The sequence below is a fragment of the Marmota marmota genome, unplaced genomic scaffold (genome assembly GCF_001458135.2).
Source record: "Marmota marmota marmota unplaced genomic scaffold, marMar, whole genome shotgun sequence".
Taxonomy (NCBI): domain Eukaryota; kingdom Metazoa; phylum Chordata; class Mammalia; order Rodentia; family Sciuridae; genus Marmota; species Marmota marmota.
The window spans coordinates 3,625,886-3,652,412 of NW_025999863.1; the positions used below are offsets into that span (position 1 = coordinate 3,625,886).

Here is a 26,527-nt window from a genome sequence, read left to right on the forward strand (position 1 = left end):
GCTCCGCGCTCCCAAGGGCAGCCGCTGCCGACTCTCGCGAGACTTCCTGGGGAAGTGCGCGCAACCTCCCTGACCGAGGGGCCCGCAACAAGCGCGCAACTTTATTGAGCTCCGCGGCTATGCACACGGGTCGCGCGCATGCGTAGGGGGGCGGGCCTGGCCTAAGGAAGCACGAGTACGCAGGGTCGATTGACAGAGGGGGAGCTAGTCCCGGCTCAGGGAGTCCTAGGTTAGGGACGGTTTACTACTGGAGGTGGGGTCTGTTCTACAGGGCAGACTGACGGGAGCTAGGTCTACCGCCACGTACGGACTAGGTATGTGGCCCCTCTTAGCGCCCGAATCTGTATGGGACGTTGTCATGCCCTGTGACCAATATCCAAACAGGAGTCTGAACCGGGTGCCACTAAACTTTAGGATGTGGCCAGGATAGAGGCGAAGTTTAATGGAAACGTGACCAATTCTGGGATCTTAGTGGGAAGCGTTCTGTGCCCGAACCGTGTAGGAAGAAGTAGGTCTCGGTTTGAGGGCGTGGCCCAAAACGAAGGAATAACCCGGAGGGGTTTGACCAACCCCGCGCGGTTGTTTCTGATCTGCGGCTGCTAATTCCCAGGAAGGGAGCGGGGGTGGCGCTCGGAAGGTAGAGGTCCTTGGGTTAGACGGAGGAGCGTGAAGGAGGGGAAGGGGTTGTGGGGTAGGGGGATAGTAGAAAGAAGCGGACATCATCACCCTATGTGCATATATGATTACGCGGCCGTGACTCTCCGTCATGTAGAAAGGAAGTCACACTCCATTTATGTGTGATGTGTCAAAATGCACTCTACTGTCATGTATAACTGATTAGCACACAGAAACATCAAGAAAAGGAAAAAGATAAAAATACAGTTGACATAAAGTTTAAAAAGAAGAAAGAAAAGAGCAGCTTATGTTAGCCTAAAGCGCGTCTGTTCTTGGACTTCCCCTGACAGAGACGTGGCCAATGGTGTGGGCCCCAGAGGAAAGCAGCCTGTTCCGGCGGGCGTGCTGGTGCCTGCCGCGGCCGAGAGTTCCGGACCATTCCGGGTGTCACTTTCTAAGTAGGGCGGGGCTTGTCTGGAAAATTCGACCAATCCCGTGAGCTGAACGAATTGCCCCTGGACCAGGCCTACACGGGGGCGTGTTCTGTCAAGATCTTGACCAATCTTAGGCTAGGCTTAAGGGCGGACTTTCAAGATGCTTGAATCAGTGAGGGCGTTCGGTTTCCGGAGACGCACAGCCCAGCTCCGGAGGCGGGGCCTAGAGAAGGGCTCCTGCCAATCGTGCTAAGGCCCTGAGGGGGTGTGGCCCACTTTGGGGCGTGGCTGCCTGTTCCGGGCCGCCCGGGGGCGTGTCCGGCCTGGACCGCGGCGGGGCCATGTCCGCGCCGCCCGCGTTGCAGATTCGCGAGGCGAACGCACATCTGGCTGCGGTTCACCGGCGCGCGGCGGAGCTGGAGGCGCGGCTAGAGGCCGCGGAGCGCACGGTGAGCGCCCAAGCAGAGCGCCTGACCCTCCAAGATCAGCAGTTGCGCGCCGCCCTGGAAGAGCTGGGCCACGCCAAAGACCGGTGAGACTGGGATCCGGCCAGGTGACTTCCCAGAGGAGGTGGGCGGAGGCAGAGATGAGATTGGACGGGGAAGAAGAGTAGGAACCCTGTGAATTCACGTGGGGGCTGGACTGCTAATGGGATTGGAGGAATAAAAAAAAAAAGAAAAACACAAAGCAAAACTCGGATTAGTCCTCAGGATGTAAATGAAGATATACGTGTGAATTTGTAACTTCAAATAGCCTATTTTTCCCACAAGGCAAGATCAGCGGGTACTGACTGGCACAGGGAGCACCTACTCCCTGGTGTCGGCACTGGGAGCCATGGCAGTTTCTTGAGCAGGGGAAGATATGATCATATCAGCATTTTTGAAGAGTTCCTTTTGGCAGCTGAAGATTGAAAGAGATGAGACAAGTACCCAGGGAGGAGGGAGGACCTGGGGTCCAGATGCGGAACAAGGAATTCAGAGCTCATTGGATTCATCCATTTGTCTTTACTGAGCACCTGATATGTGCCAGGTGCTGGGCTGGGTTTGGAGCACATTGGTAAGAGAGAGACATATCATTGGGTGGTTATATCATGGGATGATCAAGGTTTGTGATAGGAGGGGGCAGATCACACAATCTCAGGGACCCAAAGGGAGGCTTCCTGGAGGAGCCATCAAAGCATGAGAAATGGGAAAAGATGTTGAGGATCAGGAACTGCAGAAAGATGGGGAGTGGTGAGCTGTTGTGGCTTGGCTGCCATAACAAAGCAGTATGGCTGGCATCTCAGAAAACAAGGTTTATTTCTCACAGTTCTGGAAGCTGGAAGTATGCAATCAGGGTGCCAGTTGGTTGGGTTCTGGTGAAAGTACCCTGGCTTGCAGACTTCCACCTGTTGCTTGTTCTTGGTGGCAGAGAGACCGAGCAAGCTCTCTGGTGCCTCTTCTTATAAGGACACTAATTCTGTCATGGGATCACAACCTCAGACTTCATTTAACCCTAATTACCTCCCAAAGCCTCCATCTTTTTTTTTTTTTTTTTAAAGAGAGAGAGGGAGAGAGAGAGAGAATTTTAATATTTATTTTTTAGTTTTCGGCGGACACAACATCTTTGTTTGTATGTGGTGCGGAGGATCGAACCCGGGCCTCACGCTCGCCAGGCCAGCGCGCCACTGCTTGAGCCACATCCCCAGCCCCACAAAGCCTCCATCTTGTGGGTGGGGATTTAGGGCTCTATCACATGAACTGGGTGGAGACACAGAGTCAGTAACTGAGAGGGGCCTGGAGGCAGTGGTGGGGACAGCCATGGGGAGCTGTGGGAGGGCTGGGAGCAGGGGGAGCTGCCCCTCTGCTCTCCCACCATCCTAACTGCCCCGCTTTGCCTTCCTGCAGTGAGATTGCCGCTCTCCAGGAGCAGCTGCTGACCTCCGAGGCCGCCATCCACAGCCTGCAGGCTGCTGTGCGCCAGAAGGATGAACTCATCCAGCAGTTGCAGCCACGGGCCAAGCTGCTACAGGACATTTGTCGCCGGCGGCCACCCCTGGTCGCACTGCTGGCTGACCTGGCTGAGGCCGAGCGTCTGGGGCCCTTGCCAGCCAGTGACCCAGGCCATCTACTCCCCAGTGGGCCTGGCCCACCCCTTGCCAACAGCACTGGTGAGAAGGCGGACCAGGACCACCCCCAGCCTACGATGTTTGGGACCACAGTGTGAGCCTCAGAGCAAATTCCAGAATGAAAGCAGAAGGCTCCTTTGGGGATTTCCACCTGTGTCAAGGGGCAGAGCCACGACCCTTTCCAAACATCAGAGCAATCTAAAAAGGCCAAGTTTCCAATTGGGCCCATAGGCCAAATACACATGTTTAATCTGACAAGTTAAAACAAATGACAAAACTTTGAATCCATCCTCTTGTTGAACAACTGGTGATGCTTCCAGAGAAGCTGGATATCTGGCTTCAGACCTGGCTGGTCTCGTCTGGCTCTGAGTCCAGGGTACCCTTTTATCCAGGGTGAGTTCTATTGGTGCCCTCACCTCTGAGGCTGTTGACCTGGCCCTGGAAGCATCTGAATTTGAGACCTCTGTCTGGTGGAGACAGATGGCATCAAGTTCCACAAGATTTGTTGTCCTTGGCCTTGATACTGTTCCTCCTGACACACCCTAAAGTGTTTCTTAGCTTTTGACCTTGGACCACAGCTAGGGGCTGGAAGCCTCATGCCAATCTGCATTGACCATGTGATGACACATTTCTATCCTAGATCTCTGTCCCCTAACTCTGACCTTTCCTCCACATTTACTCCCAAAGGATGAGCAGGCAGGGGTGACAGCCGAGATGCTTTCCTCAGGGTGCGCTGCCTGGGACCTGCACGCGGGCTCTTCTCTCTTCCTATAACTTTTCCCCCCAGATTGCCACATGATTGGCTCCTTGTCACTCAGGTCTTTGCTCAGATATTACCTCCAAGAGGCCTTCTGTGACCATCTTACTTGGAGTAGTCCCTCCTTTACCCTGCCAGCCCTGCCCACCATCATTCCATGCCATTCTCTTTATGGAGTGTCACACTATCTCACCAGTAGCGTCAACTCTTTGACAGCAGGGTTTTTGTCTCTTGTTCTGTTTGTCACCAGTGCCTGACATTTCTCAGAGCCCCCCTCAGGGACAGGGATGGTCCTGTGAGCCCTGAGGGAGCCCCTCCCCAGGGCCAGCCAAGCTTGTGTGGCAGCGTGCAGAGACACTGTTTTTTAACTCCTTGTGTCTAGCTGTCCTTGCCGCCCAAGGCACTCAGGGAACTTTGCTCTTTATCAAACCAAGGAGGGGACTCAGGCCCTGTACCTCCCGCTCCCTGCCTGGCGGGCCGCCTTCAAGGCTCCATACTCAGGGAATTGTCATGCCAGCAAGTGCCCAAGAACAGGGACTGTTTCAACGGGCGGTCATTCACAGCCCTGGGATGGTGCCGCCTTCCTGCCTGCATCCAACAGTGACTCTCAGTGCAGTGACAATGGCCCCATTTTCCTCTCTGGATGAACAAGGGAGCTGCTGTTTGCACAAAGGGAAGCAGGCTGGGGACTGTCTGCCCTCAAGCATAAACCGTCTGCTTTCTCTGCTGGGCCCTTCATCCTCTCCCTGGCGTGGGCAGGAGAGCTGGCCCTGCGTGTTGTGCGTGATCCTGGTTGGGGTCCTGCGAGCTTTGGAGACAGGAGTTCCAGTGCAGGGAGCTGGTGCCACAGTTGTCTAATCTGGACAGCACACGTCGACACCAGACTTGTCTCCTTCTCACAGCTGTGGGCAGAGGCCTCCAAGTAAAGCTGCCCGGCCTCCAGTTCCGCAAGGCCAGGGCAGCGTCCCGTGCTGGGAGGTTGCTGGAATTCTTTATTTTCTGTGGGGCTGGGGAGGGTGCCCAGAGCCCCCCACGCTGGGCAAGGGCTCCGGCACTGAGCTGCACTCCCAGCCTGGCATCGTGTTTTTAAAAAAGTGAAAATTTCCGGGGGTGTAGTCCAGCGTATACCTAGCTTGTGGGGGACCCTGTATTCCACCCCCAATGCAAAAATAAAAAACCCGAAACAATTATAAAAATTGATTATATTTTCATTTTTTACAGAAGAAAATTGCGGCATGTAACACTCATTTAAAAGAAATTCATCTCTGCCCACTCAAGAATTTTGGGCTGCAGTAGCCTTCCGAATTTGTGCAGTGAGATGTCACTTAAGTTTCTTGTCAACCACCAAGTCATGGCACAGGGTGGCTTGTAATCTGGGTTGTTTCTTCGCCCTGGGGTCACTTCCAGCAGTATGGCATGATGGTATGTGAGAGGTGGCCCTGTTTTGGAAATTCTCCTCTGATGCCCTGGTCCGTGCAGGTGGCAGGTCCCCGTGCCTTCAGTCCCAGGAGGTCCTGTCACCTCAGCTGGCATTCATGACCCATAGAAGGCCTCTAGCTTGGCAGAGCCCAGGGTCACTTCTCCATTTGGTCCAAATGGAGAGGTTTGGTTTGAGGACCAAAAAGCAACCCACAAAAAGATCTGTAATGACAAAATACTGTAACTGGTTCATAAATCTACCAGAAACAGCTTTGTCACGATGTGGTGACATCTCTAAAAGTTCGCTCTCAGCTCAGCATTCACCGACTCTGAAGACCTCCTGTTGGACATGGGCCTGGGCAGTTCCTGGGGCCCCAGGACCTTGAGTTCTTTTGAACTTTAATCTTTTAGCAGTTTCATCAACCTTGGCTTTGCTTTGGCTGAGCTGCCCAGTAAATCCCTGAGAGGGAAAGGGACTTGCCCGGGGCCACACAGCAATCAGGTCTTCTCTCTGCCCACGACTGCCTATTCCCCTGGGCTGTAGCCTCTCTCTCTTCCCTGTGACCAGCAAGAGTCCCTGCTTGTCTGGGCCTGGCTGTAGCCCAGGCCTGGACCTCTTGGGGCTGCGAGTGAGTGAGCAGATCTCTCAGCACCGCCATCAGCCTCAGCACGTGGAGAGTTAACAGCTGGGCCCCTCCCAGTCTCCAGAGCCACCACCCTTAGCAACGGTCTTGCCAGGCAGGACGCAGACCTAACACAGAGCAAAGTCAGCAGGACTTGGGGACAGACACAGGCCAGCCAAGCAAGTGTGGGTTGGTTGGCAGCTTGAAGCCTGTGCCTGGCTAGCTGGGTGGGAAGTCCCAAGTGCCCACAGACCCGACCCAGAATGGATGCCGTGGATGCCACTGTGGAGAGGCTGCGGGCACAGTGCCTGTCCCGAGGGGTCTCAGGCATCCGGAGCTTGGCCAGGTGACGGGGTCTTCTGCAAACCTTCCAGACTCCAGCCCTGGGGTTGCCTGCCATCCAACCATAACCACCCCCCCACCCCAGGTTTTTCCGTCGCCTGGACCAGGATGGGAGCCGAGTGCTGGATGCCAGGGAGCTCCGGCGGGGCCTGGCAGAATTGGGGATGTTGCTGGATGAGGCCGAAGCAGAGGGTGTGTGCAAGCGCTGGGACCGCGATGGCAGCGGGACACTGGACCTGGAGGAGTTTCTGCGGGCCCTGAGGGTGAGGCCCACTTCTGGGTATCCAAGGACACAAGAGTCAGGGAGGCTGACTCACCCCTAAGGATTGCTATCAGGAAGCGCCCATCAGGGGTGACATCCTGTCCTGACAATCTTGGGGGAGGGGTGTGCTGGGGACACCCTACCCTCTGCCTCCAGTCACCACCAACCCCTCCCCCAGCCCCCCATGTCCCAGGCCCGGGAGGCAGTCATTGCGGCTGCCTTTGCCAAGCTGGACCGCAGCGGGGATGGCGTGGTGACTGTGGACGACCTCCGTGGAGTGTACAGTGGTCGTGCCCACCCCAAGGTGCAGAGTGGGGAGTGGCGGGAGGACGATGTGCTCCGCTGCTTCCTGGACACCTTCGACTCCTCCGAGAAGGACGGGCAGGTGGGTGGATGCCCACGCAGGGCTCTCCTCCCCCCAAGGTGGTGTCCAGCCTTGGCCCCCCAATCACAGCCTGTCTGCCCACAGGTCACGCTGGCAGAATTCCAGGACTACTACAGTGGCCTCAGCGCCTCCGTGGACACAGATGAAGAGTTTGTGGCCATGATGACCAGTGCGTGGCAGCTGTGAGCAGACTGCCCTCGCTCAGCTGGTGCCCAGAGCCGAGGACCCCTCCCACCTGCCTGAGCCGGCCCCTCCCCAGACAGCCCCAGCAGGGACACGAGTGGGATTTGAGTGGGAGTGGAATCTGTGAGAAATGAGCCTGAGGAATTGGTGAGACCAGGCCTCCTGCTGGGCCACCAGGCAGACGTGGGACAAAAGTTCCAAAGGTCACTGGCTCTGGACCCCAGGGAAAGCAGCCCTTAGGCCGCTTGTTGACCAAGGCCCCAGTCACTGCAGGTACCCTCACTCCCTCCCCTGTGGATCCCATAGAGAGCCAGGTGACCCCTGAGGGGGAAGCAAACAGCAGGTCCAAGTGGAGGCTCCACATGGAGGCCAGTCTTGGGAGGCGGTTTGGACTCCTGCCCAGGTGTGGAGTGCGAGGCAGGGCAGGGGTGCTCGGGCAGCCAGGCTACTTGGGCACCTCTCCCTGTGAGGTGTAAGCTGTTCCCGGCAGGGCTGTCTGGCTTCCTGAGGCCCCTGGGGCATGCAGGAGGCTGGGGTTTTAGTTAAAAGTTTTAATGTAGTTCCCAAATACATTTCATATGACAATCTTACATAAATGTTCCAAAACACATGGGCATTGTCTGGTTTTCCTTGTCACTAGTTGGCTAAGGCGTAAAGCAGAGAAGTGTGACCGGATCTCCTGGGCAGGCTTCTGGTGTCTCCCCTGGCTCAGGCTTGCAGGGGGCTGGGCAGTGCAGACCCACGGAGCCACCCTGGCCCTGGGGCTTCTGGCTGCCCCTGGAGGTGTGGGTGGCACAGCTGCAAATCGGGGCCTCCTCTTCACCCCGGGGGGGGGGCAGGGCTGGGGGATTTCCTCTAAAGTCCTGAGGAGCCTTGTGCACAAGGTCCACCTCCTCTATGGGTTGCCCTACGGGGTGGTACCCAGGCACCCACTCCTGTATGCTGTGTGCATGGGGACAGCGTACTGTCTGGGACCTGGTCCCCATGGCTAGCTAGGGCCCTGCTGCCTCTCCCAGAGGTCCCAGCCCGTTGTGAGGGTATGATGTCCAGGGCTGTGCAAGGAGTGGCCCACAGCAGGAAGCAGGCTGGCACCAGGTGCCCGCGGACAGATGGATCACATGATGTGGACGGGGAAGAGGCTACTAGGGGTCCCTGGGGCCCCTCCCAGGCTCCGTGGCCTTTTTTTAGATAGGCATCTCCAGACCTAGGCCAGATGGAAGCGGACACCCCACCGTCCCGTGACTCAGCTTATAGGAACCCAGGTGGGCAGAGTGGGGGCCTACTGACCCTGGCTCAGAGGCCAGGACCACAAGAACAAGCCGTCAAGGAGCTGTGCCTGCTCAGCGCAAGAGAGCAACTCAATCCCAGAAGTGAAAACAAAGCCTTTGGAAATTAAAAAAAAAAAAAAAAAAAAAAAAGTAAAATATAAACCCATCAAATCAGAATATGGGAGACAAAGAGCCACACGGAGCACCCAGGCCCAGTGCTGGCTCCTGGAGCAGAGCCCAGGCTTGGCCACTGCTCCCAGGCAGGTGCCACCCATGCAGGAGGGAGGGTGTGGTGGCAGGGGGGCCAGAGGCCCTTGCTGCACCCAGAGGCTGCGACACGCAGGGTGAAGAAACCAGGTCTCCCAGTCCCAGTGAGAAGCTGTGACAAGTCTTAATGTGCCATTTCAGAGGAGGGGCAGGGAGGAACGTTCTTTTTTTTTGCTCATCAATATGATGAGGTCTCATGTCCCAAACCACATCCAGGCAGCTCCCGAGTGAGTCTGCTTTCCAATGGACGCAGATCCAGACTGTGGTCAACCCAGTGGGTGTGGCTCCGCCCATGGTGCCGCTGCCTGCGGGGAGGGGGCGGGCGGCAGACAGACGACCAAGCAGCAGCCTCCTGTGCGCCGGCTGCTATGTGCTCCCAGGCGTCTGCCCGTCACCTTCCTCACCTGCGCCTGCGGGAAGAGCAGCGTCACCTTGGGGCCAGTTCTGGCTCGGCCCACATGGGCCAGGAGGTCAGCTCTGGGCCCCTCCTGGGCAGGCAGTGCCTGGCTCACCGGCCCCGGCAGCCCCCGAGGGAGCCAGCACATCATCATCGCTGTCATCCTCCTCGTGGGATGGGGCGGCCCCAGGCTCAGGGGCGGGCATCTTGGCCTCTTGTTCCTGCTCCACACGGCTGCGAAGGGCCAGGATGCGGTGGTGTAGGGCAGCGTACAGCTGGCCTGTGTCCTTGGAGCTGGCCTGGGGGAGGCAGGGGGTTGTGAGGGCCCTGGGACCCATCCTGCTGGGGATGGGGGTGGGAGGTGTCCTACTCACAAGGGGACCTGGCTTGCCAACCGGTCACATCCATAAGGCCATCCCCACCCCTAGGTGGCTGGGAGGATACTGGGGCCAGGACACAGAGGTCAAGATTGGGGACACGTGTCATCCGTTCACATGACACAGGATGGGGTGACCAACACACAGGGTTGTTTGCCCTAAGCACACCTCTGACCTTGGCCAGCCCCTAAGGGGGAGACAGGGAGAAGGAAACAGAGGGTGAGGCTTCCTTCTGGGTGTGCTGACCTCAGGGCACACCCCATTCTCCACAGCTAGAACACAGGTCTGGGTGACACCCACAGGAGTCTACCTCCCAGAGTCCAGGCAAGTGGCGCCCAGCATGTCAAGGAACCCCGCGTGGTGGGTGGACTATGGGGTACAGCCTTCTTTCTGAGTCCAGCAGCCTGCCCAAGGGTGGCTCACCGAGATCAGGAAGACCTTCACACCCTGGTCCTCAGTATCCATGGCGGTGATGCGGATGCTCTTCTCACTGGCCTTGTCCATCTGCATCTGGGCCCACAGCTTGGTGTTGAGGATCAGCCGCAGGCTGCCCTGGGTCCGCATCACTGTAACCAACAAGGCCACTCAGCCTGGCCCCCACCCCGCCACCACCAGAGGCAACAACCTGAAAGAGAATCCAACTTGGCCAGCCAGCAAGTCTCCAGCCCAACTCCTGCAGGACCCTGGTGGATCGGTGGCTGCACAGACTGGTGTGGCAAGCCAGTGGCTGGAGGCCACATCCGGCCCTGTGAGAGTTCTGTTTGGTCCACACAGGCAAGTGCCAGGACAGCCATTCCCTTGGGGAAATGGGGGATCGGAGAGGGCAGGAGACGGGCTGTAGGAGGTGAGGGCTGCACATGCTGAGAGGGAAGCTGGGGCCCTCTTGACCATCCCCACTCTTGGGCCAAGTCCTGGCCTCTATCCTCTGGTTTTCTTAGGAAAAAGAGGAAGTAAGAAGACTGCTTAGAGCATCCACCAAAAGGAAGCCAGGAAGGAGGGCAGCGTGCTGTGGAGGGAAGGGCAGGCCTTGTCTCTCTGGATGCTGCCCACACTGCCAGGGCCCATGCACCTGGCCTGTGTCCATGGCATGGACATGGCTAAATCTCATCTTCCTGCTGGCTCAGCCCTGCCCACTGGAGGGCTAGGCTGTCACCTCTGCCAGGGGCCCTCTCAGCTAGATCTCCCTGTGCTCACATCCCTGGGCCAGGTACCTGCCTCAGACATGGGGGCTGGGGAAGGGACAGGGTGCCGAGGGTGGTGCTTGGTAATGGGGGGAGGGATCCATGGCAGTGGGCTGGCCGCATGTGCTGACAACAGCTGGGGAACCCCACCATGCACACTCTGCTCACACATTTGAATGCTTCCATAAGAAAATAGTAAAAGTCAATTGAAGCTTGGTGTGGTAGCACACATCTGTTAATTCCAGTGACTCAGGAGACTGAGGCAGGAGGACCACTATCTCGAAGCCAGCACAGGCAACTTTGCAAGCCTTGGCAACTTAGCAGGATGATTCTCATCTCTGCTCTGACCTCAGGGATGTTTCTGAATTGAACTGTGTAAAACAACGCTTAAGGGGAATGTGAGCTACCTTGGGCCAGAAACCCACAAAAAATACTTTGATCAGAGAAGATGAGAAAAGATGAGCATGTGCTTTTAAACACAGACACACACGTACACAGCTTTCCCCAGTATGTGCACATATTCACTTTTATAACAAGCTTACTTATGGAAATAAAATTCATGCATTAAGATGGCCCCGCCTTGTTATCTATGATAGTTTACAAAAATCTGAAACAACCTAAATGTCTGTCAGGGATTAAATAGGGGGCTAGGGTTGTGGTTCACTAGTAGAGCACTTGGCCTAGCATGCATGAGGCACTGTGTTCAATCCCCAGCACCATATTAAAAAAAAAAAAGAAGCAGCTAAATAAACAGAGACTAAAATATAGTAATTGCCAATAGAATGTTCACATAGAAGTTTTCAAAACCAATTGTTATTTCTTTATTTTTGCAGTACTGGGGATGGAACGCAGGGCTCCATGCATGCCAGGCAAGTGCTTTATTACTGAGCTACATCCCCAGCCCTTTTTAAATTTCATTTTGAGACAGAGACAGAGCCTCACTAAGTTGCCCAGACTAACCCTGAAGTTGCAATACTCCTGCTTCAGCCTCCTGAATAGCTGGCATGACAGGGATGACCACTGTGTCCAGCTGATAATCTTTACTTATTTTGGGGGGTATCAGGGATTGAACTCAGAGGCACTTGACCACTGAGCCATATCCCAGCCCTATTCTCTTTTTTATTTAGAGACAGGGTCTCCCTGAGTTGTTTAGCACCTCGCTGTTGTTGAGGCTGGCTTTGAATTCACCATCCTCCTGCCTCAGCCTCCTGAGCCACTGGGATTACAGGCGTGGGCCACTGCGCCTGGGGGCTGGAGAATCTTTATTTTAAAGGGATATTTAATGCTATTGGAAAATGCTCACAAATAGTAAGTGAAACAAGCAGGATATAAAATTGCTCTATTTCCTTAAAAAGGACCACAAAACAGGAGGAATCAATACGTTACGAGCAGAGACTTCTCTCTTTAAAAAGAAATAATTAATGCTGATTTCTTCTTTCTCCTTTCTATCATAAAATTGCTATGTTATCAGTGAAAGTAAATTTAAAAATTGCTAAATATTTCAACACTAGGGAGAAGTCTTGGAAGGGCTGGCAGCTGGAGTCACTGGGTCAGGCCTGTTTTGAGGGTGCCCAGCTGGCAGGCTGACTGGGTGTGCTGGGGCCACACTGTCCCGTCTTGACTGGTCTTCCATTCCTAGGCCAGGTCAGGTTTCCCTTTCACTCCTTCTGGAAAGGCACTTCTTGTCTGATCTTGGAACAACCCCAAGCCCTTTCTCTCCATAGGGACCCTGCCATGCCCACCTGCAGGAGGCCTGGCAGCCCCTCCCTCGGCAGCTCACCAAGTCGGGACTGCAGTGTCCCATCGTCGGTCGATGCCATGTCGTTGAGCCTGAGCAGCCCCCGGCCTCGCTCCACCCAGGACTGTGAGGTCTTGTCAAAGACAAACAGCTTGCACTGGGTCTGGAATACACATGGCCCTTGGTGAGCAGGGCCCTATCGGCTCACTGTCGTGCACACCCTGTCTCTGTATGGGTTACCTGGATTACCAGGGCCAGCAAACTATGACATAGGGCCATGGCAGGTCCTTGCCCAGTTTTTTTTGTTTTTGGTACCGGGGATTGAACTCAGGGGCACCAGACCACTGAGCCACATCCCCAGCCCTATTTTGCATTTTATTAGAGACAGGGTCTCACTGAGTTGCTTAGCGCCTCATAACGTGCTGAGGCTGGCTTTGAACTCGCGATCCTCCTGCCTCAGCCTCCTGAGCTTCTGGGTTTACAGGAATTTACAGCCATTGTGCCCAGCCTTGCCCAGTTTTTTTATCCTTCCCTTAAACTAGGTCAAGTCAAACAGTAGTAAAGAGATATTAAAAAAAAAATGATTTTAGAAACAAAAGAAACTACAAAGATACCTCCTCCCACCCAACCAGGATGGCCAGAACCAGAGACTGTCAGCCGCTGCAGGAGGGGAGTGACGTGGGGTAGCTGCTGTGGAAGAACAGCACTCCCTCTGCGTTCCTCAAAATGCTAAACACCAAGTGTCCACTTGGCCCAGCAATTCCATGCCCAGGTGTCCATGCGAAAGCTCACTGAGTATCAACTGGTGAACGGACAGGCAAGTGTGGTCCCAGCATACACTGGAGAATTTCTCAGCTGTGCAAAGGAACCAGGCTCTGACACGCTAAGGCAAGGATGAGCCTGAAACAAGCTCAGCGAGGAGCCAGCACAACAGGTCACCGAGCACGCGACTCCACCGACAGGAACTGTCCAAAAGGGCAAATCCACAGACAGGAAATGGATTTGTGCTTGTCAGGGGCTAGGGCGGGCAAGGGATGACTGCTCAGGAAAATGAGGCTTCTTTTTAAGGGATGAAAAAGTTTTACGTTTTCATTTGTAGTGACGGTTGTGCAACTCTGTGCGTGCACTGACGACCCCTGAACCGTGAGCTGTAAAGAGCACCTTCTATAGATGTGCGCCATCCCTCCACAAAGCTCTCACATGTGTTAACAGGAGAAAAGCACACGGCAGAAACCTCATGTAGCCCTTCAGAGGAAAAAAATGTGGACCCCCCTCCACATCAGTGACCCCCTGTCATGAACAGATGAAAGAAACAATGTTGGGTGGAAAAGGAGTGCCAACAGAAGCCCGCGGCACTCCACGAGGCTGGCGGACACATGCACATCCATTTGGAGGGAGGGATGGCCGAGGGCGGTGTGCAGCACACCAAGGGGGTACCTCAGGAAGGGCGCCCAGGCTCTGGCCATACCCATACCCACCCACCCCCGGCCAGGACTACATGGGGCGCCAGTATGACAAGTAATTCAGCTGTTCAGTATGGGTGAGGAGAGGAAGTGCTAGGACAGTCTCATCCGTGAGCTGCCTCAAAGAGTCAGTATGAGAAGTGCCTGGGCAGGCAGTGTAACCTCAACGGGCCTGTGACCAGGGCCTGGGGCCACTGTGAAAGATACCGTCCCACGCCTGTGCCCGCTAGCTCCCTGCAGCCCTCACCTGTAGCACGTTGCTTTCTGCCTCCTCCCCAGTGATCACTTCCACTTTCTCCAACAAACACTTCCGCGCTGTGGCCTTGGTGTAGGCAGCTGCTGACTCGACCAGGGACTCTGCAATGTTATTAGCTAAACAAGATTGACTATGTATTTGGAAAGGGGCGAGGGGATGCCTCCCAGTGGTTCAAAAGTACTGGTCTGCCCTGGGGAGGCCGGCCACCCCTAGCAGGCCAGACGCACTGCCTCGAGGAGACCTTGCGGGAAAACCATCTAGAGCCACTACATGTGAAATGTTCTCATTCCTCAGAGGACAGGACAGCGGGGCTCCTGAGAGAGGATGCAGGAGAACCTTCCTGGCCTGCTTCAGAGCACCTGGCCCAGTGGCACGCCCGGGGCCCCCACGCCCTTCAAGGTGCACAGCTGCCTCCAGCTGAAGCACAGAGCGCTGTGGTCACAACCACGGCTCTCAGACTGTTCCTAACTGGTCTCCATGCTGGGGAAGACAGGCCCTGCAGTCCTCCCCCATCGGATGCAGAGATACAGTGTCCCTTGTCACTGGCCACCCCAAGCTGACCTGCGGGACTAGGATGTACCTTTCTCAGGGGTGGCCTCCTGGGAAGACGACTCAGATCCAGACTCGGCAGCTGCGTTTTCCCTGCTGGCATCTGAGCTGACCTCGTTTAACTTGGGGAAACTCTGCAGGGAAACAAAAGGAGAATGACTACGTGGTGCTGGTGGCAAAAACAGGAGGGGAGAAAGCCCTGGTGGGGAGGGAAGTGCCAGACCCTTCTTAGCTGGGCCCCTGACTCTGCGTGATGCTCCCCAGCACCATGTGGGGCCAGTCTGAACGGGCCACCCTGAATGTCACATGTGAACACCTGAGAGCTGCCCCAGAGCTCTGGGAACACGGTCTCTCCTAGCACCACCAGGAGCCCTGCGCCACCAGCAGATTGCCAACATGGGCTGTGCCATTCATCTTTGTCTGCACACCAACCTGTGAAGTGAGTCTGTGAACAGATGGTTGTGCAGGAAAAGGGCAGTACTGACGTGGGGACAACTTGCTACAAACCAGACAGAGCTGGAAAGAACGACGACGGGCCAGAACAGAGCCTTCCCCACAGTCACAACTGGCTGTGGCCGTTCAATTGGGAAGAGAAAGAATAGAGGCAGGAAGAACAGTGCTCTAGAACCCTCTCCCATGCCAGCTGGGCTCTCTGGAACAGAAAATGGCCTTTTCATATACCCAAGTGTTCTGGCCACGATGTGTGCCCGGATGCCCAGGATGACCTCGTTCCACAGACATGGCTGGCTCTACTTCAACAGGGAACAAAAGACCTGCTGCCCCCACTGGCTACAGACTTGTGGTCTGGGTGGGACTTGGGGGCCTGCGGCATATGGCCAAGAACTTCAGCCTCACACGGCTGTCACTCATTCCGACTGCCCTTATAGGGATGGAGAAGGCACTCTGGCTGCCAGTCTGGCCCCATGGCTGCAAGGGAAGACCAAGTTAGGACTAAGTCAGCCCCCTGGGCCACCAGAGTCAAGGGCCAGTCCATCTTTAAGCCGAGTCTGAGCCTGACTTTCTTTCTCTTTTATTTACAACTTAAAGTCCTGATTTTGTAGGAGACATGGCAGCCACAGCCACATGCCTATCAATCAGGGGTTGGTGCTAAAAGCTTTTGGGGTCCAAGAAGAAGAGTGCCACGAGGGGCTGCTCACCAAAACACGCTCGCTCATGTTCTGGCCAAAGACGAACTTGTTGCTGGAAGCGTCGGCATTGTTGGCTGTGTTCTCTAAACTGGAGAGGAGATGTGCCACGAGTGTGTGATCAGGTAAATGTGCACGTGTGAACACGCGTACACCAACATGCAGGTGCAGGAATGACCACCCCCCCAACATCGGCAGGGAGCAGTCTGGACCCCTCTCCCTCTACTGACGGGCTGCAGCTAGTGGGATCCAGAGTCCCTGGGCCATGCACACTGCCAGGCAGAAACCCAGCCTTAGCTTGCTTGGTGGAGGATCCCAATGACACAGGGGAGGCCACACTCATTAGCTCTTCAGGCCTGTCTCCCAGGCAGGGAGACCTCTCCTTCTGAAGCTCTGGGGAGTAGTACCTCAGGCACCAACCAGGGTAACCCACAGCCTTCACCCCACGTAGCCACACCCACGTTAAGGGGCACTGGGGTTGGCCCCTCGTGGCTACAGGAGGTGACCAAGCTGCCACTGGCCCTATCAGCTCTGCTCTAGTCGTTTGGTCCACGTGAGAGGGTCACTCTGAGGCTAGGCTGTATCCTCCATATGCCCCTGATGAGCACACTGGACTCTGGTCTTGCAGGAGGTCTGTCGTTGTCTGGGACAACCCTGGCCCATGGCTTCACCCAGAAGGGGGAGTAAAGGAGGGCCTGGGGTACCTTGACTATGATGGCTTTTGCTTCCTCCTGCTCCACATCCCTTGGGAAGGACAGGGTTGGCTCCTGGTCCACCACCAAGGTCCCCAGGCCCAAGGCAGAAAGATCATGAATGGCCCCACCGTGGCTGAGGCTTTCTCCCCACCACCTCTTCCCAGCTCTGACACCTACCTGGAACTGATATACTGGAGAAAGTAGTTGGTGGCAGCTGGTGTGTCTGAGCTGGGCTGTCCGGCACTCTCCAAGCCGGCTACATCGGTATTCTCATTCACCAGCTGTGAACAGAAACACCCCATCAGGACAGAAGGGCCTGGGGCTCTACAGCTATCTGTCTGCAGGACCCTGCACTGTGGGTCATGGCTCTGAGGTCAGCTCCTGCTGAGTGCATGTGCTATGTGTGGCTGTCACCAATTTCACATGTTGCTTTTAGTGGTTAAGATAGAGAAACAGACCACAGAGCATTCAGGAAGCTCTTCTACCTCGCCACAGACACCTGCCCTGAAGCTGGTGCAGGCCAGTACTTCTGACCACACCACAGAGCACAGATTTGCACCCTGGGACTCCCAAGGGGCTGGGTACAGACAGGATAGAAGCACTCTCTGAGGCTCTTTCAAGGCTGCCCTCAGGGGAGATGCTGAGAGATCTGACATCAAGACTCCAAGGCCCTGGACATCTGTGAGACCCTGATCCCACCCACTTCAACAGCAGCCACCCCCAAATGTGAGGGACAGAGAACTGGGCCTGAATGGCCTAAGTGTAGGTGTATTTTAAGTCTCTCACCCGTCCCTAGTGGGAACAGGCAAAAGAGACTCATTTCTGCGGCAGCGTCAACACCTAGTTTCTGTGTTTCAGGACTGGTCCTGCTGTCGGACAGGGAGTTAACAAGCAGACAGCAGGAAGACTATCCAACACCTTCTCAGCAGAAATTTTTGATTCCTTATTTTAAGCTTTCCCATTGGGTGCTATGGACACTAGGCTGGGTCATTCTCTGGGTGGGCATCCTGAGTACTGCACTTCAGGATGCTGAGCAACATCCCTGGCCTCCACCCACTCCATGCTGGGACACCCCCAGTTGTGACACCACACTTGTTCCAGAGATAGCCACTGATGCCACCTCTCAGGCTACTACAGAAGCTTCTTACCAGATGAGCTGCTGAAGAGCCGTGGCAGAGCGCTCGGGGCTTCCCCAGGGCTCCAGCCCATGGGCCCAGAGACGCTGTCCTCCGACACTGCCAAAGCTTCCCACTCAACTCGAGTGTCCAGACATGACTGACACACCTGAGGGCAGCCAGTGACAGATGCCTGCTCTCACCTATCCTTTTTTGGTGGTACTGGGGATGGAGCCCAGGTGTGCTGCACCACTGAACTACATCTGCAGCCTTCCTTATTTTTCACTCATCAGCTGGAAACAGAAACACCTCATCAGGACAGCAGGGGGCTCCAAGTTTACCTAGGCTGGCCTTGAACTTTGGATCCTCCTGCCTTAGCCTTCCTTCCAAGTCACTGAGATCACATGTTTGTACTACCATGTCCAGCTCCCAACCTGTTTTTGAGAAAATAAGGTGTCCATGCACAGTGTTGTGTCCTGTTGTTCCCGCCACTTCCAGGCTGAGACGGGAGGATCACTTAAGCCCAGGAGCTCAGGGCCAGCCTGGGCAACACAGTGCGAGTCTGTCTCAACTACAACAAAAATAAGGTGATGGCCCGGGGTTGGGGCTCAATGGCGCTTGCCTAGCACACGCAAGGCCCTGGGTTCGATCCTCAGCACCACATAAAAATAAATAAGTAAAATAAAGGTGTTGTGTACAATTACAACTAAAAAATAAATACTTAAAAAAAAGGCGATGATGGTTTGTCATAGCTGGTACACGAGTGACCCCAAACGTGTGTGCTGAAGGTTGCCCTAACGCAGCAGTGTTCTGAAGATGTGTACTGGGGATGGAGCCCAGGTGTGCTGCACCACTGAACTACCACTGAAGGATGGACGGAGGCCGTGGCACGCACCCTCGAAGGGTATTCCTCGTCTCAGACCCTTTCTGTCTCCGTTCCTGGCTGCTCTGAACTAAGTAGCTTTCCTCTGCCATGTCCTTCCTCCAAGAGAGGCTGCCTTGCTCAGACCTAAAGGGACGGAGCAGGCTGGATGAGCTCAGACTGGGAGCCGTGATAAACCCCCCCTTCTGTACTTTCAGATATTCTGGTTAAATCTAAAGGAAAGTCCACTGATTTTCTTGTTGAACACGAAGTCATTAAAAAAAAAAAATAATAAATAAATAAAAATCAACTCAGTAGTTCAATATCTCATTCAATCCCTGATCACATACCTTAACTCTGTCCCTCAAGTTCTGCCCAAATACAAAGGCTTGCTGTGCAACTTGATCTTTCTTCTCACAGTTTTCCTCCTCAGAAGTATTGCTAGACTCATTTTTCTGGGGCTCTTTCTCCTATTAAAAACAAAACACAAAAATTGGGAAAAGGGGACACATTAGCCCAGATACACAGAACCAGAACACTCTTCTGTCTTTTCCATGTGGCTCTTTCGGTTGTGGTCCTTGGGCCAGCGGGGGCCTGAGGACTCCCCAGCACACCTGCCTTGCCAGCAGCAGGGTCAGCTCTCCCTGGGTAGAGCCGTGGGAGAGGCAGACAAGGACCCATTCCATGTGCTGCAGGTTCCCTAAACAGGCGCAGGGCTCTGCTTTAGATAAAGGGTATGTGACGGACAGGCCTGAGACCAGCCGCTCCCAACTGGCAAGAGGCCCCCCCTGCCTTGGTAGGGCAAAGGGCTGCCAGCCTCTTCCCATGCCTTGGCAGAGGTGGTTCCTAAGTGGATAGTGAGATGCGGTGGCCTGGACAGGCAATGCTGGAGGCTTCTACCCACCTTGGGATGCTTGGAACCAACCCATAGTCCCCTGGGTTACTTAACAGGAATTGGACCTTTGTAAGGCCAGGGTGGCCTAAATGGTACCAGAGCTTCTGGGCATAGAGTCAGACTAGGTTTTGGTTTTGAAAAGCCCACTGATGAGTGGTGGCCTTTCTGTCTAGGTGGATAAGATGCAGAGACGAACATCACACCCAACATGGCTAGAAGCTACTTCTGAGACCCTGTTCTCAGAAACACTTCGAGGAGGGCTCTGGCAGAGAGAGACAGAGCAAGGTACTTGCTGCAGCACCATCAATACTGGCAGAGAGCTGGAAACAACCCAGAGGTTCATCGTTAGCCAAAGGACTAACATAACTTAGGATTTAAAACACAACGGGGGGGGGGGGGGCACTCACAATGCAGCTGCTACCGAGAAAGGCAGGATGCCCTCAGCAATCAGAAAGATAAACAAGTTGTGAGATATGAAAGTGTAAATCCATTTTGATCAAAAGTGAACCGGGTGGAGTGGTTCAGTGGTTAATCCTTTTCTAGCACATGGGAGACCCTGGATTCCATCCCAGCACTGCCAAAAAAGCAAAGCAAATAAAGCCCCATGTGTCACCTGAGCCTTAAGTCTACTATCTCATGGTCCCCCATGGTAGCATGTCAGTGTGTGCCATGTTTCTGAGGTGACAAGAAAGACAAAAGTCTGCCTGGTGAACCCTCAGTCCCTGCAGACCAGGGTGTCAGAGGATAGCAAGTGTGGCAGTGCCAGCAGCAAGAGCCTCCACTTCTGTCCTAGTGTCAGCCACATGCAGAACTGCTGGTGGCATGTGTGGCCTGTGTGGCTCCACCCACACCCACAGGGAGCACTGGCTGGGTGGCAGAAGGGGGATGTCAGGAGGAACTGGGAGCCAGATAGAATCATCCGCAGCCCAGCACAGGAGATGGAGAGGAGTGATCCCGGTGGCCTGCAGGGCTGGGGAAGGGCTAGATGCAGGAGGGCAACTCAGGGGGACACCTTCTGGGTTGGGACGGATTGAAACTCTACAGCTCGTGTGAGCTGTGGCAACTGGTGCCACCAGCACAGCCATGCACTCGCTGTCAGGAAGTGAGCAGTGTCAGGGACGGGCTGGGTCTCTTCCAGGAGCCCCTCCAACTCAGAAGAACTGTGCTCCTGACCCACTGCCCTCAACGCCTCAGCATTTCCTATTCCCACATTCCCAACTGAGACCTGTGGTTTGAACACAGGGGCAGGGGAAGTTCTAGAACATAACTAGAGACAGCCAAGCTCCCACCTGAGTGGAGGGTTCAAAACCACAGGCAGCAGGTCTGTTGACTCGGCTGCAGAGTACAGAAGACACGTGGGTCCAGCCAGGCTTTTCAGAGATGCCAAGTGGTGCATTACTGCAGATGACCAAAAGGCACCTGCCAAGCTTGGGAGCAGCTGGTCATCTAATGTCCCCCACTTCAGCTGCTGTGAAATACATTGCCCTGGGCCTCCATAGTCCTGGAATCCTGGGGGACCTTTTAATTTTTCTTAAATGAACTATTCCCGAGCTGCCCCCAGGCATGCTTTCCAACTCAATGGAACCACCCAAATCCTGGAGAACTGACTCTTGTGTGCAGAGGGGGAGGTTCTTCTTCCCATGAAATACTGCAAGACAATCATTCATGAAAGCCACTCCTCTGGACCCAGTGACTCCCAGGACTCAGGATAAGCTACCCCAAAGGACCACACACACTGGGGGCCAGATGCTCGGTAGCCCAGGGCCTGCCAAGCAGGCTGCTTGAGGCGCTAATCTCCCGGGCTGAGGAAAGGACCCCCCTGGCAGGCTCATGGTTTGCCAGTGTTCTAGGGATATGCTGGAACTTTGAAACGGTGGGGCCTAGCACAGGTGGCTGGGGCATAGGGTGGGGTGGGGCACTGCCCCTGGAAGAAACTGATTGAGTTGTCATGGGACCCTGGGGAGTTCTCTCTAGGCAAGATGTTATCAAAGAATAGGACTGTCCCCTCCCTGCTCCCAGCTTCCTGTCTTGCCTTGTGATCTCCCTCTCGCTCCTGCCGAGACGCTATTGCCATGAAGAAAACACGGCCAGAGGGTCCTAGGCAGAGCTGGTGCCCTCCTGTTTGGACTTCCAGCCTCTAAAATTGTGTGCTAAATGAACCTCTTTTCTTTATATACTTCCCAGCCTGGGTATTTTTCTAGACCACTGAGCAAATGCAAAAACAGGCCCACGGCTGAAGAGCTGTGAACTCGGCAAGAGGAGTTGACTCTCCGGTCCCGCTGGGCTGGGCACATGGTGGTCCCCTTCCCCAGAACACACTGACCTCAAGTGCATGTGCCTCGTCAGCAGATTCAGAGGGACTTCTCCGTGCAGGGTTTTCTGGTGATAATGATGTCGCTGCCCCCATGCAGTCTGCTGGGATGCTGACTCCATTGGTGCCACTGCTTGGGACTGTGGGAAGAAAGGAGAGTGGGGAGTGTTGGGCATCCAGCCAGGACCCCTCCAGCCCACCTCTCCTGTAGCTGTAGAGGTGCTGCACCCCATGTAGGGACCTCCTTTGGACAGTCAAGTCCCCTTAGTAGGAAAGGGCCTGGCATCTCTACTAAAAGCCACTTGCACTGAGATCGGCTCAGGAGGCTGAGGCAGGAGGATTGCAAGTTCCAGGCCAGCCTCAGCAACTTAGCGAGACTCTGTGTCTCAGAATAAAAAAGAAAATAAAAGAGCTGGGGACATGGCTCAGTGATTAAGAACCCGTGTGTTCAATCCCCAGTACCAAACAAAAATAAACAGCCCCCCCCCCCCCCAAAAAAAACCCTCCAACTCTGGGCTGGGGTTGTGGCTCAGCGGTAGTACACTTTCCTGGCATGTGTGAGGCACTGGGTTCAATTCTCAGCACCACGTAAAAATAAATAAACATATATATATAAAAACCCAACTCTGGAGAGCATATGACTCAAACATTAAAATCTGGCCTTAGCTGGGCTCAGTGGCACATGCCTATAATCCCAGCGGTTTGGGAGGATGAGATAGAAGGATTGCGAGTTCAAAGCCAGCCTCAGCAAAAGTAAGGTGCTAAGCAACTCAGTGAGACCCTGTCTCTGAATAAAATAAAACAAAACAAATCAAGACTAGGGATGTGGCTGAGTGGTTGAGTGCCCCTGAATTCAATCCTTGGTACCCCCCCAAAATTAAATAAATAAATAAATAAATCTGGCTTTGACTGTTAAACATCAAATTAAGATAATTTCCTCTATAATTAAAAACCCTTCAGAAATAATAACCAGTTCCCTGTGTTGAGAGGCTGAGCTGTTTCTGATGAAGAGTTCTCAATTACAGGGAAAGACCAAAAAGAAGAAAAGCTCATAAATAAGGAGGTTAAGGATGAACTGGAAATAGGAAAAACTGCTCCTGGTATGGACGTGAGGGAGACACAGCTCAGGAGTGGGTGTGAACTGGGCAGGAAGATGAAAATGTTGGCCCATGGCCATAACTGGCAAGTCTTCTGAAGACCTGTGTGGCTCATGGCTAAGTTTTGTCTGTAGACATGCAGGGACAAATCTACACGTTCACAGGCTCAGGTTGGCTTTTATGAAGACAGTGAGTGGGTGACGCATGTGTGACCCAGTCACACTGCCCAGAGCCTCGGGGAGCCTGGGCTGGTTTAAAGGACCTCCTCTGTTCTCTCTGTATTTCTGAGAACACTCAGTGGTTTCCTGGGAGTGCTGGTTCCTAGGCTGCATCTCTTACTGGATTGCGACAGTGCTTTTGGCTGTGGGGCTTGCAGTACGGCTGGGCGGAGAACGCTGCGCTGCTGTTCCTTGGGCTTCTGGCTTGGCAAACCTGCAATGGAAGTCGGCTTTCCTAGGCCCTGGATGCCAGCAGAAATGCAGCACCCCCCCCCCACACACACCCCCGTCCCCCAGGCGCTTCAGAACAAACTAACCCCAGTGTCCCTTGCTGGCTGGATTAGGCAAGGAAGCAGCTTTTAGAAAACCTTTTCTTTACAACTAGACACGCAGATTCTAGCTCTTTATGAAATTCCCACATCACCAATCATGACTGTGAATTAACCAGCTAGTACACTCATCAAGGGCAATACTGAACTCAAGAGTGAAGAGAAACCATGTGCACGCCTGTAATCCCAGCAGCTCGGGAGGCCAAGGCAGGAGGATCGAAAGTTCAAGGCTAGCCTCGGCAACTTAGCAAGGCCCCGTCTCATAATAAGAAATAAAAAGGGCTGGGGCCCCAGGGTTCAATCCCCAGTATCCCCCACCCCCCAAAAAAGTGAAGAGCAGATGGTGAGGAGGAGGGGAGGGCATGGCATTCACAGCAATTCCCCAGATTTTGGACTCTGGGATCATATAAAGGCATCTTCTGTACCTACTCTTTAAAAACCACATGGAGAAGATCCCTCTGCCAAATACAGGCTGGGCAAGGACCCTGAGAGGAGGTGTCCTGTCCTTGCAGGCTTCCATCTAAGTCCTTCCCTTGCTGGGCCCTGCTCATGAGCAGGGTGCAGGGGAGCCAGGCGCTCTGGTCATCAGGTGAACCCTGGCACACTGGGCCACACTCTGGAACCACTGCTGCTGCTGAGCACAGCCCACAGCGCCTCTCCTGCTCTGAGTGCAGAGAGCCCCAGCACCTCCCTGCTCAGAGAGGTCCTCCGTAAGCAGCTTTCCATGGCTCACAGGTCAGGTCTCACCCGGACAGCAGGCTGTGAAGGAGCCTGGAAAGATCTGAGGAAGCCATTCCCATCACCATTCTGGATGTGGGCCACCTACCTGCACTGGGCGCCTGGCCATGGATCAGTGTCGGTGGCTTCAGCCGGAACCCGCTGCTCTTTTCCTCTATAAGCACAAGACAAAACATGAAAAGCAGACCTGCCTGGGGCAGAGCAGCCAAGCCCAGAGGGCAGAGGACAGAAGAAGGGCTTCAGGTCTAGCCTCAGTGACCATGGGCCTAAGGAACTTGGGAAACGTTTTCAAATTAACAGAAAGGCAGAAGCTGGGGCCAGCCAGCAGGCAGCTGTGCAGCCCAGGTTGTAAGAAGCACTGGCTCTAGGGCAAAGTGCTGACAACAGGGGAGGGACAGGAGGATGAAGGCATCAGCGGAGGTGATGAAGTCCCCCAAGATCAGAGCCCTGCCTCTAGAGCGGGATTCGAGGCAGACAGCTTAGGGTTTACACTTGAGGACAACAGGATTGGTCTCCTTTTTTCCTAGAAGACTTGTCCATCAGAGAATGTGTCCAAGGTCAAGAAAAGACCAAAGTGGCAGATGGTGGGTTTGCTCCACCCCCAGATATGCCTCTGGAGCTTTGCCTTGGTGCTGGACAAGAGCACCCCTGGCCACCTGCGAGAACAGCAAGTGCCCAGGGATCCTGGGAGGGCTAGAAAGCCTGGTTTTGGCACAGTCTGTTGTCCACAGATCCCTCGACTGGCAGGTCTCAGTGACCTTGCCCACGGAAGGTGGTGAGAGCAGTCTAAACTGATCCATAATAGGAAGGATGATCACAAAGGCCTGGGTCTTCTGGAGAGAGCAAGGGTCTAGAGGCAGCCTTGCTTTTATGCTAAGGGTCAGCCCAGGCCAGGGTGCAGGGCATGAGACCAACATATAAAAATCAATTGTGTTTCTATATACTAGGGTGAATAGTCCGAAAATGAAATTAAGAAAAAAATTCCATTTTCAACAGCACCAAGAGAAATAAAATACTTGGGAATAAATGTAACAGAAGCAAATTTTGTTTGAAGAATTAAAAAACTAATAATATAAAGGGAAAGAGAATCCAAGAGGCCACATAGTATATGACTTCATTGATAAGAAATGTCCAGGAGTCGGGCTGTGGCTCATGTGTGGAGCACTGTGTTCGATTCTCAGTGCTGCATATAAATAAATGGACAAAATAAAGACCCATTAACATATAATATATATACAATGTGTGTGTGTATGTGTATGTGTTTATGTATATAATGCACAGAAGGGGTAAATCCACAGAGACAGGAAGTAAAATGGATTCATGGTTTCTGGGGGCTGGGAGAGGATGGGGTGACTGCTCATGATCCCCAGGAGGGCTTCTTTTTGGGGCAGTGGGAAGGTTCTGAAATTAATGATGATGTTCGCAGCATAACTTGGCGGGTTCATTAAGAGCCATTCAACTGTACAAGAAAACGACATCAAAATCCTAAGAATCCCATCAGATCAAACTCTCAGACACGAAATAAGATCAAGTCAGAATTCAGAACAAGCAGGAAGGCTGCGGCCCACTGAAGAGGCGCTGCTGAGCCCAGTGCTGTGAGGCTGATGTCTCTGGTGTGACAGAGCAGCCACACAACCCCCCGAGGAGGTGCCAAAGCACCAGGGAAGAGGCCCGCCAGGTGGTCCATTCCAGAAGGCAAATGCTGAGTTATTAGCTGATGACTAGCTATTAAGTCACATTTTTCAAGTTGAGGTCAAATGCACAATTTAAATAATTTTTCAGATGCCCTGAGAGCCAGTTTACAACATTTATGTTTTGGCTATAGAATGCTCCTCAGCACCTGGCTGGGTAGAGCCTATGCCAGGACAGGCTGGCAGGGGCAGAAGGCCTGGGACATCATGGCCACTGAATGGCCTACCCCAAACCTGGCCCACCCTACAGACACACAGGGAATCCATGCTGGGTGCTGCAGTGAACGGACAGACGTCTTGTCTTTTCCTTTCCAAGCACAAGACAAATATGAAAAGTACGCCTGCGTAGGGGTGGGACGCTTCTAATGGCAACTGGGCACTCAGAGGACAGAGGGGGCACAAAGTAGCAGGGAAGTGTGCTTGTGGGGTGGCCAAGCTCTGGAGGCCCTGCTGTAGGACCTGTTCCATGAAACACTTCCTTTAGAAATGCGCTTTGTCTGCAACACAAAGCTGCTGCCTTGTGGGCTGACCCCAATGTCCCCCACACATCCCAGGTCCTGCTGGGTGCAGGCATTGCTTCCCATGGGCCCAGTGGAAGAACAGAGTCCCAGGGGCAGCCCCGGCTTGCCCGGGAGACAGGCCTGAGCAAGCAGGCTGCTATCTGAGTGCTTTCTGCCCGCCTCCCAGGGACCCCAAGTGAAGTCTGAAGGAAACAATGCCACCCCCGATGGAACTCCTGATTTAGTCAGGAAGATGCCCTGGAACTAAACCTGGCCTGCACCAGATGGAGGAGAGGATCCCAGAGCAG

General features: G+C 54.2%; 4 protein-coding genes across 5 annotated transcripts in view; 2 read left to right on the top strand and 2 right to left on the bottom strand.

Moving 5' to 3' along the window:
* Ndufa11 (NADH:ubiquinone oxidoreductase subunit A11) overlaps positions 1-1,392 on the bottom strand; it is a 7,664-nt gene extending 6,272 nt beyond the window's left edge. The window contains exon 1 of the mRNA XM_015503840.1: positions 1,326-1,392. Within this exon, the coding sequence (XP_015359326.1) occupies positions 1,326-1,392 (67 nt within the window). The remainder of the gene's footprint in view (positions 1-1,325) is intronic.
* On the top strand, positions 736-5,736 carry Vmac (vimentin type intermediate filament associated coiled-coil protein). Of its 2 annotated transcripts, none has more exons than XM_015503677.2 (2): positions 736-1,581; positions 2,936-5,736. In XM_015503677.2, the coding sequence occupies exons 1-2, from the start codon at positions 1,391-1,393 to the stop codon at positions 3,252-3,254; spliced, it is 510 nt and encodes a 169-aa protein (XP_015359163.1). In that variant the 5' UTR covers positions 736-1,390; the 3' UTR covers positions 3,255-5,736. The 2 variants fall into 2 exon arrangements, with proteins under 2 accessions (XP_015359163.1, XP_048668645.1); XM_048812688.1 differs by lacking the exon at positions 736-1,581 and adding an exon at positions 1,588-2,105.
* Positions 5,737-6,075: 339 nt separating this feature from the next.
* On the top strand, positions 6,076-7,737 carry Caps (calcyphosine). Its single transcript, XM_015503680.2, has 4 exons — positions 6,076-6,301; positions 6,383-6,560; positions 6,738-6,944; positions 7,029-7,737. The coding sequence occupies exons 1-4, from the start codon at positions 6,219-6,221 to the stop codon at positions 7,128-7,130; spliced, it is 570 nt and encodes a 189-aa protein (XP_015359166.1). The 5' UTR covers positions 6,076-6,218; the 3' UTR covers positions 7,131-7,737.
* The window catches only part of Ranbp3 (RAN binding protein 3), a 32,289-nt gene continuing 13,425 nt past the window's right edge, over positions 7,664-26,527 (bottom strand). Inside the window, exons 7-18 of the mRNA XM_048812621.1 lie at positions 24,117-24,182; positions 23,083-23,175; positions 21,659-21,786; positions 18,791-18,910; positions 16,641-16,744; positions 15,781-15,859; positions 14,655-14,757; positions 14,066-14,190; positions 12,398-12,518; positions 9,860-10,002; positions 9,175-9,358; positions 7,664-9,072 (exon numbers count right to left, since the gene is read on the bottom strand). Of these exons, the coding sequence (XP_048668578.1) occupies positions 9,029-9,072; positions 9,175-9,358; positions 9,860-10,002; positions 12,398-12,518; positions 14,066-14,190; positions 14,655-14,757; positions 15,781-15,859; positions 16,641-16,744; positions 18,791-18,910; positions 21,659-21,786; positions 23,083-23,175; positions 24,117-24,182 (1,310 nt within the window). The 3' untranslated portion in view covers positions 7,664-9,028. The remainder of the gene's footprint in view (positions 9,073-9,174; positions 9,359-9,859; positions 10,003-12,397; positions 12,519-14,065; positions 14,191-14,654; positions 14,758-15,780; positions 15,860-16,640; positions 16,745-18,790; positions 18,911-21,658; positions 21,787-23,082; positions 23,176-24,116; positions 24,183-26,527) is intronic.

Excerpts from the sequence above, each read along its gene's own strand:
- Vmac (XM_015503677.2), top strand. The coding sequence starts at position 1,391 with ATGTCCGCGCCGCCCGCGTTGCAGATTCGCGAGGCGAACGCACATCTG. Across the intron at positions 1,582-2,935 it reads CTGGGCCACGCCAAAGACCG|TGAGATTGCCGCTCTCCAGG; the intron begins GTGAGACTGGGA and ends GCCTTCCTGCAG.
- Caps (XM_015503680.2), top strand. The coding sequence starts at position 6,219 with ATGGATGCCGTGGATGCCACTGTGGAGAGGCTGCGGGCACAGTGCCTG. Across the intron at positions 6,302-6,382 it reads GGCATCCGGAGCTTGGCCAG|GTTTTTCCGTCGCCTGGACC; the intron begins GTGACGGGGTCT and ends CCCCCACCCCAG. Across the intron at positions 6,945-7,028 it reads CCTCCGAGAAGGACGGGCAG|GTCACGCTGGCAGAATTCCA; the intron begins GTGGGTGGATGC and ends GTCTGCCCACAG.